This window comes from Pongo abelii, chromosome 2 (assembly GCF_028885655.2).
Source record: "Pongo abelii isolate AG06213 chromosome 2, NHGRI_mPonAbe1-v2.0_pri, whole genome shotgun sequence".
NCBI classification, from domain to species: domain Eukaryota; kingdom Metazoa; phylum Chordata; class Mammalia; order Primates; family Hominidae; genus Pongo; species Pongo abelii.
The window spans coordinates 168,269,475-168,284,936 of record NC_085928.1 but is presented as its reverse complement, the minus strand read 5'-3'; the positions used below and the strand labels follow the sequence as shown (position 1 = coordinate 168,284,936).

The 15,462-nt window shown below is 40.9% G+C and overlaps 1 protein-coding gene and 1 long non-coding RNA gene across 10 annotated transcripts in view; one reads left to right on the top strand and one right to left on the bottom strand.

Annotated features, from left to right (window-relative positions):
* Nucleotides 1–10,875, bottom strand: part of MLF1 (myeloid leukemia factor 1) — a 39,917-nt gene extending 29,042 nt beyond the window's left edge. For 4 of the 9 annotated variants that reach the window (XM_054550476.2, XM_054550477.2, XM_054550480.2 and 1 more), the window contains exon 1: nucleotides 10,653–10,820. Coding sequence is in view for 3 of the 9 variants with exons in the window: in XM_024244159.3 (XP_024099927.1) it covers nucleotides 10,653–10,699 (47 nt within the window). In the remaining 6 variants the exon portion in view is untranslated. 9 annotated transcript variants of the gene reach the window in all.
* Nucleotides 10,876–10,955: 80 nt separating this feature from the next.
* On the top strand, nucleotides 10,956–12,711 carry LOC134761047 (uncharacterized). Its single transcript, XR_010139281.1, has 3 exons — nucleotides 10,956–11,626; nucleotides 11,761–11,813; nucleotides 12,083–12,711. It is a non-coding gene; the product is annotated as an uncharacterized LOC134761047 (long non-coding RNA).
* The last annotated feature ends 2,751 nt before the right edge of the window (nucleotides 12,712–15,462 follow it).

Sequence of the window (15,462 nt, the reverse complement as noted above, 5' to 3'; positions counted from 1 at the left end):
CTCTGTTCTGCTGGAAGCATGAGAAGATTTTTTTCCAATATTCACTGTGAGAACCTGGTAGAGCTCCTGGAGGTAAAACTCACAAAATTATGGGGGACCATGGAGTTTTTAACTCTGACACTTGTCCACTCTGAGTCTCCAGTAATTTGTCAACTGCAGGTCAGGTTTTCCTACTACCTTCGCACTGGTTCCTGGAGAGGTTTCTGCACCAGTTAAGTTGTGATTCTATCTGCCTATCTCCAATTATGGGGGCAGAGATTTGCCCTGTGACCTCAATTCTCTGCTAGATACAAGAAAAGTTGTTGTTTTCTCAGGTTGTTCAGTTTTTGTTATTAGCGTGAAGTGGTAATCTTAAGCTTCTTACATGGCATATTATTATTATTTTGAGACAGAGTTTCATTCTGTCAGCTGGAGTGCAGTGGCATGTTCATGGCTCACTGCAGCCTTGACCTCCCAAGCTCAATTGATCCCCCCACCTCAGCCTCCTTAGCTGGGACTACAGGCATGCACCACCACGCCTGGATAATTTTTTTTTTTTTTTTTGGTAGAGACAGGATTTCACCATGTTGCTCAGGCTGGTCTCGAGCTCCTGGGCTCTGCCTGTTTCAGCATCCCAAAGTGCTGGGATTATAGGTGTGAGCAACCAAGCCCAGCCACATACCAGATTCTTGTAGGATTTTTAGTATGAATTTTTGTCTTGAGGGGCAAAGGAAATTTAAGACTACCATTCCTAGATTTCCTACCTGTTAAAAGTTTGAGAATCACCATTCTAGCAGAATTATATGCAACGAGCACTATAAAGAAGTTGTGACAATTTATAAATTAATTTTAATTTAAAATCTCAGTGTGTACAGATCAATAGTACACACGGAGCAGCTCATGTTTTAGCACACTAGAAGGCAGAAAGGGAGTCACTTTGTGTTTTCCAAAATCAAATTATGAAGAACAAAAGTTACTTTAAAATTAATAATTCAAAATTTGGTATAAGTATCACTCTACTTTTTTTTCCACCTCACAAAATCTTTCTTTTTTTTTCCTTTTTTTTTTTAAGTTCCAGGGTACATGTGCAGGATGTGCAGGTTTGTTACATAGATGAACATGTGCCATGGTGGTTTGCTACACCTATCAACCCATCACCTAGGTATTAAGTCCAGTATGCATTAGCCATTTTTCCTAATGCTCTCCCTCCCTCCACCCCACTCTACTTTTTATGTGAAGGTACAGAGTTTCAAGTAGTTCTAAGATGCATAAATGAGGTACCTATGGAACATTTTCTAACTCCTACCTCAAAAACCAGATTATTCCAAAGCATTTGTTATACCTTTGCAGTATGTTTGAAATATTTCATAATAAATGCAACTGCATGAGTTTAAAGGATTTCATATCATTTGATGTTTTAAAATAGGCATTTCAAAAGGAGGTCCTTTTGCTTACAGCTCCAAACTCACTGGACATTTACAGCTTAGAGTATGGTTAAAGTATGGAGACTAAAATGCTTGTTCCTATTAATATATACTTACTTAGGAAAACCAGTCAACTTTTCCTTTAGATATGTGGATGTGATTTGACTACAATGAAGAATAGTATTTCAAGAAATACTAAATTTGTTCTTTGAATAAGGGAGTGCTAAACAGCTATTACTTTTCTACAGAAACAAAATTTAGTAAAATTAATTTTTCTCATTGCATTATAATTGGGCTAAAAATTAATCAACAAAATATGGCTCATTTAAAATTTGCCCAGGTTTTTCTTTCTTTATATAGAAGTAGGGGAATATTTAAATGCTTATTTGAATATGCATATGTTCAGCAAATGCTAAAAGTTTTATTTTTTTGAGTGACATGAACAAATAACTGCCTGTTGGAAGATGCATTAAACAAAAGTGAGCCTATAGTCTGGTGTTTGCACCTGTCTGAACCATTCAGGAAGAAATCTGGCTGAAACTTCTAGTGAGTTTAATTCATGTCTACCCAGAAAGGCAGCTGCTTGGAGATAAGGCTTTAATGTTTCTCTTTTCCAAGTTTGAATTCACTTTTAACAAAGCTAAAAAAACTCTATGGTAGCACACAGTTGTTTTAATATTTTTAAAATTAACCTGGGCTTTTTTTCTCAAATGAAAAATTTTAGCCCATTCATAATGTTCTCTTTTGAAAATAAACATTTCATTCTCCTAGGAAAACAAATTGGAAATAGGAGGTTTTAAAAACCTCATACTATACAAACTAGTCATTTCATGTACACAAAAGAGTCTAAGGTAATAATTTGAAAATGTTGTTAAAGATTTATGTGAGAAATATGCTTTGTATGTTCACAGGATGCAATATTTTGCAGACTCTAAAGTCATGCTTTAGTGAATATCTAAAGACCAGGAAAACGTTCATGGTATATGTTGCAGAAAAGCATTGAATAATTAACCATAAAGTGTGGTCCGAATTTTGGAAAATAAAAATCCACATGTGGACATCTGAAACAAAATACATCAAAATAATGGGTTATATTATTTCTGCTACCAAACTTTCTATACTTTTCAGATTTTCCATGAGGATGTATTTTCATTTAGGTAAAAAAAAAAATGTACTTTTACTCACTATGATGACTATATACGACCTCTTTTAGAATTGCTCACACAAACCACAACCAAACTGAATAAACTTTGGTCTCAAACATACTTTTTCTATTCTATATTATTTACCTTCAGCATATATCACAAGGCAGGAAAAATAAATTGTTGTCTACTTCCCCTTCAAAAGTGTTTATGTCTTAACTCTTAGATTGATTCCAGGTCACTCGGGAATGATTTCAACATAGTGTGTACGTGTGTGTGTGTGTGTGTGTGTGTGTGTGTGTGTAGGTATGTATGTATGTATGTACATACGTACGTACATGTGTTTAAGGGCTGGTAATGTCTCCCTTTAGAATAATTTATTGTTTTTAAAACTCTCTCAAATACGTATGTACACACACACACACTTATTTTGCCTAAGTTACACTTCTCTTTCAACTATATAAGAATATAGATACTTGTGCTTCTAAGCAAAAAGCATTACCTATTACATAAGGTTCTCAGATAACTGACATGGCGGGCTCATTCATTAAGGGAAATTCCTCCCTTCCATTATACATGGTAGTGGCAAAAGCTTAGCCAGCAGATGGTTATGGTTCTCTTGATCATAAAGAAATGTTCCCTAGTTTCAATGAGGTAGACTGGTCTATAAGGAAAACAGACCAGAAGATCCATGTTTTGATACTAGAAATAATGCATGTAACATTCAAAGAAAGATCTTGAGGGCAGGAACCAAGACATCTAAAAATTTAAAAGAGAACCCACAGGGTTCGGCCTATACTAGAAACTGAAGAAATATTTAAAGAATGAATTACATTTCTATTAAGCAATTCTATTTTTCCATTGTCTTGAAGTACAAAGTGTTGGTATGGCAAAAGCCTTTGATATCAAAAAAATTGTGGAAATGATTATGCTCACCTGATATTCTATAAATAGTTCGCTCCTTTTTCATGGATATTTACAATATTAATTGGCACAAGTAGGAATTATCTTGTGGGTACACGCTACTGTACGGCATTTTTGACCCAGCAACCATGTCCTAGTCATGTTGTGTTCCTGGGCTCCTAATTCAGTGGTGTTTACCTCATGAACCAAAGAATGCCCCAAATGAATAGTATACCTTAGAAATCCTTTCAGCGTAAGGCTTACAGTGTCTCATTCTTTCACATATGATCTTATAATTTGCAAAGTTCATTTATAAGAAATTTATATATTAAAATATTCCTAAGAACAATTATAGTAGGTAATTTCACAGTAGGTATTCAGGGTCTTAGAATAAAGTGGGACCTTGAAAATCAGTAACTTAAATTTTAGCTGAGTATTCTCAAGATACTTCTATTAACTGTTTAGAATGAGAGGTATATGTGGCAGAATATTAACTAGAGCCAAGCTACGACAATTTGGTGAAGACTCTACCTCAGACTGTACGTCTGAAACAAGTATTTAAGTAGTAACCTTGAATATTGTTTCCAAAAGCTTAACAAGGTGGTTTTATTTCCTTCAATGAGAATGTTTTCCATCAATAAAAAAGTTAACCCACATCTTGTACATAGAATACATTCACTTTGAACTCCATCAGTGGATAGGACAAAGCAATGTCCTTTAGTAAATCCAACTACAAGTATAAAATAAATACAAATTTGTAAAAATTTTTAAAATAGAGATTATACATATAAGGAGATAAAAGAAGTAACATCTTGTGAATATATGCAGTACTTTAACCAAATACTGGTCATCAGATATATGATGCTCATATGGAGAGTTGAGAGGCTTAAAGAAGAGACAACAATAATTTATGATTAAAAATTAAGGTTGGCTGGGTGCAGTGGCTCACGCCTGTATCCCAGCACTTTAGGAGGCCGAGGCCGGTGTATCACGAGATCAGGAGTTCGAGACCAGTTCGGCCAACATAGTGAAACCCCGTCTCTACTAAAAATACAAAAAATCAGCCGGGTGTGGTGCTGTGTGCCTGTAATCCCAGCTACTCGGGAGGCTGAGGCAGGAGAATTGTGTGAACCTGGGAGGCAGAGGTTGCAGTGAGCCGAGATCACACCACTGCACTCCAGCCTGGGCAACAGTGCCAGACTCCATCTCAAAAAAAAAAAAAAAAAAAAAATTAAGGTTGACAAGTTTGCCAGCCTGCTTCTGAGCTTTCTATCTCCAACAGCTGGTAAGTGGTAACATAGTTATTCTTTGTAGACTTGCTCGATCAGAATTACATTTTTGTAGCTCAGAAGATTCAAAGTTCCTGTTTCGTACCAAATAGAAAATTCTGGGTCGTACTAGGTATTTATAAACTTTCATACTACATAATCAATGTTTTTTAGGGTACAGGATGCCAAAACCATCTAACCTCAAAATCCTCTTGTCTATACATATCTACTTAACAATATGCATATTGTTAGCAAATACAGATGTGAGAGAAAAATAGTATTCTTGAGAGAACTGCATGCCAGGAAGTGCTAGCTTTTAACCTTTGTGTTTTTAACCAAGTAACAGATATTGTTTAAGAAGGTATATCTGAATATATTGTAATGTAAATTTTCAATGAAATAACTTCAGCCCTGAGACATAAGATACCAAAGTTTAAAAATCCCAAGTATGTAATAAAACACCAAATTTTAAAACATAACTTTCAACATTTCCTTTTACTTTTCTGAAGAAACATTTAAGATGCACTATTATAATAAGGTAAATATTGAAATTGAATATATTTGAATTCAAAAACTAAAGATTTTAATTACTTTTTACTTAAATATTTTAAGCAATTAACAATTTAACCACAGCATCTTATCAGTATCGTAGTATCTAGTAATTCCATTTTTATATCAAAGTATACATTTTTTATCCATTTTTGAATAATTAGTAAATCAGTAGTTTGCTTATATTGAATAACCTTGATTTTGAACAATATAAGCAACTCTAATGGACTATTTAGAAAATGGTAATGTTCTAATTAGAAAATACCAATATCAACAATGTTATTTGTTGAATGCAACTGATAATTACTTTCAGCAATCAACTAAATACCAGATTGACTACAAGAAAGAGAATAAAGGACACCAACTCACCATTAAACAATATTTACTGACTCTTTTCTATGATCCGCCCACCACAATGTTAGCAACAGGGATAATATTTATATAAAAGAGAGTGGGCATGGGCTATGTGTTTCACATCTCTATGTTCCTAAGGTCAGTGGATGATTCATTAAGGAGTTTGTCACCTTTATGAATTCTTTATGTTTAACTTAAGAAATGGATACTCATTTTGTTTGGGGGTTGAGGTAAAAGGGGTGGGTCAAATAGATTACCTGAAATAAACATAAACTCACATTCTTTTTCTCCCTTATCCCCACAAGTGTGTTAAATATAATTCATTGTGGAGGAAAGAAATTGTTAAGTGTGAATTTTATAAAATAAACTGTAATATGGTGATAATGAAAGATGGTAGTCTGTAAGCAGAGTTCTGGCCACTATTTTGTATATTTAAAAGGTCTATGCAAAAGCTTTGTGATGAATAAAGGAGATTAGGCTTAAAAAAAAGTTAACTGTAACAATTTTACCTTAAATTTTTATGATATGGCTCCTTGCATTTGAAAAAGGCTATAGATAGTGATAACTGAAAGAGTAACTGATAGTCCTTTACATCCTAAGCACAGAGGAAGAGTTCTTCTGTATGCTTACTATTTGTAGTCTGTTACTATTTCTGACCCTGACTCTTGAATTCATTGCCTTTCCTCAGAATCACGCAAGAGTTTAAATTACACTTCTGCTAGACATTTTAAAGAACATATTATACTCATTACACATTCACAGTTTAGTTAACGATGGAATCATTAACAATGAAGGATATAAAACAACTTCTGGTATAATCAAGGATATAATACAACTTGAAAATTGTCTATCATATTCTTCTTAGCTGTTACCAATTGTATGATGTCATATTTACATATGAACGACTTCAACACCTCAATAATCTATGGATTTGTAGTACTGTGATTCTCTTGAAAGCCAGAGCTTTGTAATACAAAATAATAAAATTATGGATTTTATAAAATAATATTCTTTTCTTTTTTTTTTGAGATAGCGTTTCACTCTTGTTGCCCAGGTTGGACTGCAATGGCTCAATCTCGGCTCACTGCAACCTCCACCTCCTGGGTTCAAGTGATTCTCCTGTCTCAGCCTCCCAAGTAGTTGGGAGTATAGGTGTGCGTCACCATGCCTAGCTAATTTTGTATTTTTTTTTTCTTTTTTAGTACAGATGGGGTTTCACCATGTTGGTCAGGCTGGTCTCGAACTCCTGACCTCAGGTGATCCACCCACCTTAGCCTCCCAAAGTGCTGGAATTACAAGCGTGAGCCACCAAGCCTCGCCTCTGGCTTTCAAAAGAGAGAATCACAATAATACAAAAATTTGAACCTGTTGAAATAACACTGTCCATATCCCAACAGCTCCTAAACAGGTTAACTAAAATGGCATAATAAATTTGCCTGAGTTCATGTATGCCTTAATAAATAACCTTCAGAAAAAAATGTTAATCATTTTATTTTTCTATATTAATCATTTCATTTCCCACTGTTCATTATCTTTTCATTAATGTTATTTTGCTTTAAATTAGTACTAACACATTTAAGTCAATCATTTATTTAAACAACAACATTGGCTAGGTGCAGTGGCACATGCCTGTAATCCCAGCATTTTGGGAGGCTGAGGGAGGCAGATCACTGAATCTCAAGAGTTTGAGACCAGTCTGGGTAACACGGCGAAACCTCCTCTCTACAAAAAAAATTAGCAGGGTGTGGTGGCTCCCTCCTGTGGACCCAGCTACTTGTGAGGCTGAGGCAGGAGGATTGCTTGAGCCTGGGAGGCAGAGGCTGCAGTGAGCCGAGATCAAGCCACTGCACTCTAGCCTGGGCAACACAGTGAGACCCTGTCTCAAACAAACACACATGCACAACACACCCCCCACAGATATTGTTTGAAAAATACGTGCAATAAACTCTTATTTTAAAACCTTTTTAAAAAATGCTCTTCAAACTGCAAACCTAGAAAATTTAAGGGATCAAAATAAACTAGACTTGAAATCAAAATTCAAACTGGCAAAAAACACTTGGGCTAAAAAATATTACAAATTTCCCCTCTTAGGGATACAACTAGACTATGTCAATGTGTTTGTAACAATGGCCAAAGTTAGAGTTAAGGAAAAAAAAAACCCCACAACTCAAAAATAAATAACAGTGAACCTAATTTCTGGATGCCTTCTTCCTAGGGCATCACATTACTTCACTGGGAACCTTCAAAGGCAATGAATGGCACTTGCTTACCTGAGGTGTTAAATACACACCCGCCCCGCCCCATCAGCTTCCCTGTCCTATTTCTAGTTTTGACAGAAAGAGGAGTCCCTTCACAAACAAGGTTAGCTCTGTAACAAAGCGAACAAAGAAAACAGCGCACTTGGCATGGCAACTTCCAACAACTTCGAACAGAGAGCAAAACTCTCCAACTTTATCGTGCTCTCATAGACACATTCCCCACTCACATGGAAAATGCTGTTTTAAAAACTTCCCCTTTTCAATGAATTGTCATGCTATAAAATATTACCTACTCCTATTTGGAATTTAAAGAGGAGCTATAAAATATTCCCTGCTACCATTTGCAATTATGTGAACATAATTCTCACCATAAGTGTCACCGAGATGGTAGCCCTTGAAGCTGCAAAGGCCAACTCTGCACACAGGAAGCCATGACAGGCACCCAAAGTCCGGCCAAGTGGAGAGCAGCAGGCACCCCGGGAGTGTGAGGGAGGGCCTTCTTTCCACCTCATGCAGCCAAATCCTCCTCCCCCTACCTGGGGCCCTCAACTCTCTACCTCACGTCCTCAACCCTCCACCCCCGACCTCACGCCCCAAACCCTCCTCCCCCCACCGCACGCCATCAACTCTCCTCTGTCCACCTCACACCCTCAACCCTCCTACCCCCACACCTCATGCCTCTAAACCCTCCTCCCCACACCTCACACCCCCAAATCCTCCTCCCTCCACCTCACACCCCAACCCTCCCTCCTCCCACTACCTCTCACCCTCAACCCTCTTCCCCCTACCTCACGCCCTCAACCCTCCTCCCACATCATGCTCTCAAACCCTCCCCACCAACTCACACCCTCAACCCTCCTCCCCAACCCTCCTCCCACACCTCATGCCCCCAAATCCTCCTCAGCCCCTAAATCCTCCTCCATCCACCTCACACCCTCAACCCTCTTACCCCCAACTCACGCTCCCAAACCATCCCCACCAACTCATGCCCTCAACCCTTCTCCCTGCACTTCAAGCTCTCAACCCTCCTCTGCACCTCATACTCCCAAACCCTCCCCACCAACTCACGCCCTCAACCCTCGTCCCTGCACTTCAAGCTCTTAACTCTCCCCTGCACCTCACGCTCCGAAACGCTCCGCCCACCTCACGCGCTCAACCCTCCTCCCCCTACCTCATGCCTTCAACTCTCCCCGGCACCTCATGCTCCCAAACCGTCCCCCCACCTCACGCCCTCAACCCTCCTCCCCGCACCTCGCGCTCCAAAACCCTCCTTCCCCTCACCTCACACCCTCAACCCTCCCCCACACCTCATGCTCCCAAATCCTCCTCCCACCTCACGTCCTCAACCCTCCTCCAAACACCTCACACCTTCAACTCTCCCCCACACCTCATGCTCCCAAACCCTCCCCCCACCTCATGCCCTCAACCCTCCTCCAAACACCTCACGCCCCCAAATCCTCCTTTGTCCATCTCACACCTTCAACCCTCCCTCCTCCACCTTACTTCCCCAAACCCTCCTTCTCCCACCCCAAGCTCCCAAACCCTTCCCCCACCTCACGCCCTCAATCCTCCTCCCCCCACCTCATGGCCTCAACCCTCCTCCCCCACCTCACGCTTTCAAACCCTTCCCCCACCTCACGCCCTCAACCCTCCTCCCCCACCTCACGCTTTCAAACCCTTCCCCCACCTCACGCCCTCAACCCTCCTCCCCCACCTCACGCTTTCAAACCCTTCCCCCACCTCACGCCCTCAACCCTTCTCCCTCCCACCTCATGCTCCCAAACCCTTCCCCCACCTCACGCCCTCAACCCTCCTCCCTCCCACCTCATGCTCCCAAACCCTACCCTCACCTCACGCCCTCAACCCTCCTCCCCCACCTCACGCTTTCAAACCCTTCCCCCACCTCACGCCCTCAACCCTCCTCCCCCACCTCACGCTTTCAAACCCTTCCCCCACCTCACGCCCTCAACCCTCCTCCCTCCCACCTCACGCTTTCAAACCCTTCCCCCACCTCACGCCCTCAACCCTCCTCCCTCCCACCTCATGCTCCCAAACCCTACCCTCACCTCACGCCCTCAACCCTCCTCCCCCACCTCACGCTTTCAAACCCTTCCCCCACCTCACGCCCTCAACCCTCCTCCCCCACCTCACGCTTTCAAACCCTTCCCCCACCTCACGCCCTCAACCCTCCTCCCTCCCACCTCACGCTTTCAAACCCTTCCCCCACCTCACGCCCTCAACCCTCCTCCCCCACCTCACGCCCTCAACCCTCCTCCCCCACCTCACGCTTTCAAACCCTTCCCCCACCTCACGCCCTCAACCCTCCTCCCTCCCACCTCATGCTCCCAAACCCTTCCCCCACCTCACGCCCTCAACCCTCCTCCCTCCCACCTCATGCTCCCAAACCCTACCCTCACCTCACACCCTCCACCCTCCTCCCACACCTCACGCCCTCAACTCTCCTCCCCCCACCTCCCGGCCTCAACTCTCCTCCCCACACCTCACGCCCCCAAACTTCCCTCTGCCTACCTCACGCGTCCAAACCCTCCTTTCTCCACCTCATGCGCCCAAATCCGTCTCTTCCCTCTCTCACACACCCATAAATCCTCCTATCTCTTCCCTCCCAGGCCTCTAAATCCTCGTCTCCTTCAAACCGCCTCCAGAGTTACCCCGAATTCTCTCTCGCCCTCTAAAACTCGCTCTTTTCCCTTAAAATAGCTCCCCTCGATTCCTTAATTCCCGCGCGACCGCGGACTCCTGGCTCCCGTAACTCACGAGAAGAAGGGGTCATCCTCAAAACTGCTGCTCAGCATCCTGAACATTCTGGCTCTGTCTTGCGCGGCGGCAGCCGCGGACAGATTGGAAAAACGATGTTAACTCGCCGCGGCCGCGACCGGAGCCTGCCTCCAGCACGGACGACGCCTCACTCGCCGCGGCGCAGGCGGTGCCCGCCGGGAAAGGAGGTGAGTGACACCGAGCTGCTTTCCCATTGGACATTGCTCTGTGACGTCACCAGGACGAGGCGGGGAGCAATGCGCCGCTGCCCTGGCAACCGCAATCAACACAGTGAAGGCGAGAAGTCTGGCCTTGCGCCGGCCGGGCAGCTTTTCGCCCAGGCTCCAGTGGGATGGGTTAGCTTGTTCTCTGGGCTGCAGGAACCAAAACATTAGACCACCCTTTCTGTGACCTTGGGCATGCCGCCCTCGGTTCCAAGCCGCAAGTCTTTTTTTCGGGGAAAATGAAAAGGGGTCAAGATTTGGACCAGATGACACCCAATGTCCCCTTCAATGGTCGCATTCTGTCATCCACAGGAATTAGTCCTGTATCCGAAACATTCTCTGGTAGTCAAAAGCTGTGAGCAAATAATAAGAAAAAAATGTGCAAAACGTTTTTTAGTACAGTTAGCAAATAGTGTACTCAGTTGTTGAAGGAAATGGGATGAAGCCTATCAGATTTCAACAAACTTATTTACCTCTTGAGAAAGCTGCTCTCTTTTCGGTTGTCTTTCTGTGTCTCTCTTTCAAAGATCAAGTCTCACTGCGATGCTGATATGTTTTTAACACTTCTCCAGCATTTCTTAACCTAACAGCAGGTTTCAGGCACAGGCCTGCAGCAAGCAGCCATATCCAACTAAAATTCCACTACTATATATTTATCAGGGAGCTTTCTATTTATGGCAAGGAAACTGATTTTAAATTTAAATCAGTGCTATACATCAAGAGCTAGATTTTGCATTTTTAAGTGAAAAAGTAAGCTATCAAATAGAACAGGTGGGATTTGGATATGGTGGGGTGGTGGGGTAGGGAGAGCAGGGGAGGGGAACATCGTGATAGTGGTACTCGAATTACTAAGTTTTAGAAAACACTATCACGGGGTCTTTCAGGAGCCTGGAGACAGATGGAGGAGAAGACAGAAGAGAGATTAAGGAGAAGAATGGTAAGAGTATAAGAAAAGACAAAATACATCTTGCATGTCCACCCTTAATTCAGTGAGCTCCCCAGCTTCTCTACAGGGCTGTCTTGCAGAGATAAAGGGGCGTCCATAGCTCATCAGGGCACCCTGGGATCAGGCCAGAGGGGTGGCACTTTGCCAGCATGAAGAAGTGTGCAAGCCCTGATTTGGAGGTGACAGGAGTAGTCAGGGGTTATTTTGAGAGCTGGAAATTTAATCCTTTGGATCTTTTACTCCCCACCCCCCTTTTTTAGCCAAGTTCTCTGGCAGCTTCCTTCCCCTGAGACTGGTGGCATGGGGTAGGGCAGACTTCACAGCCCAAGATGAGATGCCACAGCCCATCCAGGAAAGAGGATATTTTCTTTTCTTCTGGACTCAGAATAAAGCTCAGAGAGTATATACACAAAATTTCTAAAATTTCTAAATAAATTTCAAGGCAAACAAAATTGTTTTACAAGACCTTACATTGTTTTTCTCTTTAAAATAGTACAAGCACAAGATGTGAAGGAGGCCACACTTAAAAAAAAAAGTTCAAATGGAGTAAGTTATGTGATAAAAGATAGTGTTAAAATAGCTCTGGATTAAGGCCAAGCAAATTTGTAATGTTACCCTCTAGTTTCTGTGGGAATTTTTTTAGAATCACATTGTTATAAAAGCTTTAGTCCAGGCACAGGTTAGTCAGGGAATTAGCTGAAGCTTGTGAAAGTAGTTCGGATCTAATGACAAATGCAAAAAAAAAAAAAAAAAAAGAGGAGGGCAGAGCAGAGTTGGCACTGAAGAGACCTTATCATTTTCAGAGCTGATGGGTAAGAGGCGGAATTGAAAGAAACGGTGGGTCAGGAGAGAATGAATACTCCAGCATGGGAGGAATAGAGATGCAGAACAGGACTGAGAGGAGAGGGTCCTGGACTTGGCTGTAAATATAATCATAATAGCTAATATTTATTGAATGTGTGCCAGGCACTGTTGTAGGCACTCCATATGCATTACCTCATTGAATCCTCATTAACAGTTTTATGGAGTAGAGATGGCTTTTATCCCCATGTATAGATGATGCATTCAAGACACAGAGAAGCTGAATAAATTGCCAAGGTTCACACAGCTAGTAATTGAACTGAGCTGGGTACCTGGAGCTTTCCTCGGTGAGTGCTGGTTATATGGTATGTGAGTGATGAGTCATACTTAAAAGATGCAGGATGAAAGCGGGTAATCATTTTTCAAAATCATGCTGACAAGCTAAGTGGACCCAAACTAAAAAGTACAAAATTCAGTGGGAATATATTCACATCACATAAATTCAGTTCTACAAATATTTATTGAGTGACTACCCAGTGTTGGGGACTGATCTACAACCTTAGGCATCATTGAACAAAACAGACAAAAATCTCTGCCTTCCTGGAGTTTATGTTCTTGTAAGGACAGATTTAAAATAAGCAAAATAGAAAATAGTATACTGTAAGGTGATAAGTGTTAGGGAGAAAAGCTGATCAGGGTAAGGAGTATGGAGAGGTGCAATTATAAATAGCAAGTTTTGTGTACCCCTCACTAAGGGGAATTTGAGCAAAGACCCACAGGAAGGAAGTGGATGTCTAGTGGAAAAGCATTCCAGACCAGTGAAATCCTATAGTAGCATTTGCCTGGTATTTATACTGTACAGTTCTACTCATATGCCTTAAAACTCACCTTCCAAGTGAGGAATGAGATGAGCCAAGTAAACTGAAAATTGCCTAATAGGATAATAGCTCTCATTTACACTTCTTATGTTCCAAGCATTGCACTAAGTGCTTCACATATGTTTTCTCATTTAACCGTTACAGCAACCATATTTAATGTTATGTTTATCCCTATATTACATATAAAAAAGCTGGGACCCAGAGAAATTCGATAATTGAATTTTGATAATTGATTTGAAAGTTGATAATTGATTAAATTTTGATAATTGAAATTCGATGTCACTCAATTCAAACCCAGATTTGTCTTACCCCAAAGCCTGTATTCTCACCACCATCCATACTTTGCCTCCGTATTTTAAAAATTAACTATTTATGGAGCAAATATTTGTGGTAAACACTTTTACATCTATAATCTGTAACTACACTGTTGCTTAGGTTTCATTTGGAAGGACACTGACTAAGGAAAAACAGAGAAAAGCATGAAACCCAAGCCAACTCTGCAACTCTATTAAAAACACCAAGACTTCAATATGTAAGTGATTTCATGTTTCTTTCATTAATTTATCAAATACTTATTAAGGACTAGTAATATCCCAGACATTATTCTAGATATTGAGGTTACAAAACTCCCTGGCCTTTTGGAACTTACATTCTAGTGGACAGCTCTTTCCCCAGCTAATTTTACAAATACTGTTACAGCACCTCAGAATTTTCATAATGTTTCTGAAGACATTATCTCAAGTGCCCCCCCAAAAATAATCAGGCTCTTGAGTGCTGAACTTTTAACTTAATTATAGCTTTCCAGAGCCATGAGTATTAGGTCATTACAAACACCTTTACCACAATTAAGTTCAATGTGTCTAGGGTTTCGTTCTCCTAATCCCTTTGTCTTAAACAGTGCACAGAGGTCCTCTGAGAATGAGATGCCATAGCGAACTCACAAGGGGTTATGGAACAAATTTTAAGGGAAACTTGGCATGTGTTAGACATTGTTCAATGTGCTAGTTTAGGGCAGTTCGCGTATTTCAATATTAGATTGCACTACATTGTTTTAGATGATGTCATATCATTGGAAAGGTAGGTTTTTGAAAGTTACTATGATGAAAATGAAGTACCTGTCAATGTGGAACAGGAAAGATTGGTGGCAACCTTCAGTCTGTTTCTAAAGTTTGAAAAATTGTGCTGTGCTAGGCGGGCACCCATCTGTTAGTATGATTATTTAAGAATTATACAAAAATATGTTTCTTTCAATTTATGTGCATTATTTTTTAAAGGTACTGAGTTTTTAGGTCAGAAATACGCTGTTTGTATCTGAATTCTACAATAACGGACCTATTCAGTATTTCTTTAAACCTAGGGGGCACAATGAAAAAATTACTGAGGAACTAAGGGCTCATGAACTAAGATAGTTTGGGGACCTCTGTCTAACCCCACAATCTTTCTTTCAAATTAAAAAGAAATTTAAAATATCATGCATTCATTTTCTAAAACATATGTTTCATTTTATTTTCCGTGTTTATCTTCTTTCCAGTCAGCTGACTTACCAGTCCTCTAACAGTTTTGCTTTATATCTTTTTGAAAGATGGGAAAATGGTGCATAGCAATTAAGTGACCTATAAGAGCATAGATCCCAAGGTCTTCAAACTCCCAGTAGGGCTGCCTCTAGTCCATATGGCATCTTTGCTCAAATTAGAAAAAGTGCCTCCCTCTCATGATACTTCCATTAATGAGAAATTTGTCTTAATAAATAGACAAGGCTGTAATGTATATGATTTGACTGGTGCTTGCTTAGGTGTTGTATACATGTCTATGGCAGTGCTGTTCCTAATCTTGAATTTTTTCCGCTACATAGGAGTTAATTGAGTGCCAAGCTTCATCCCCAAACTCCCAGACTCATGTGCAAGAAATGTAATTTTATTTTCCTGCAATCAACCTTAATTTATCTTCTGGGCTTACATTCC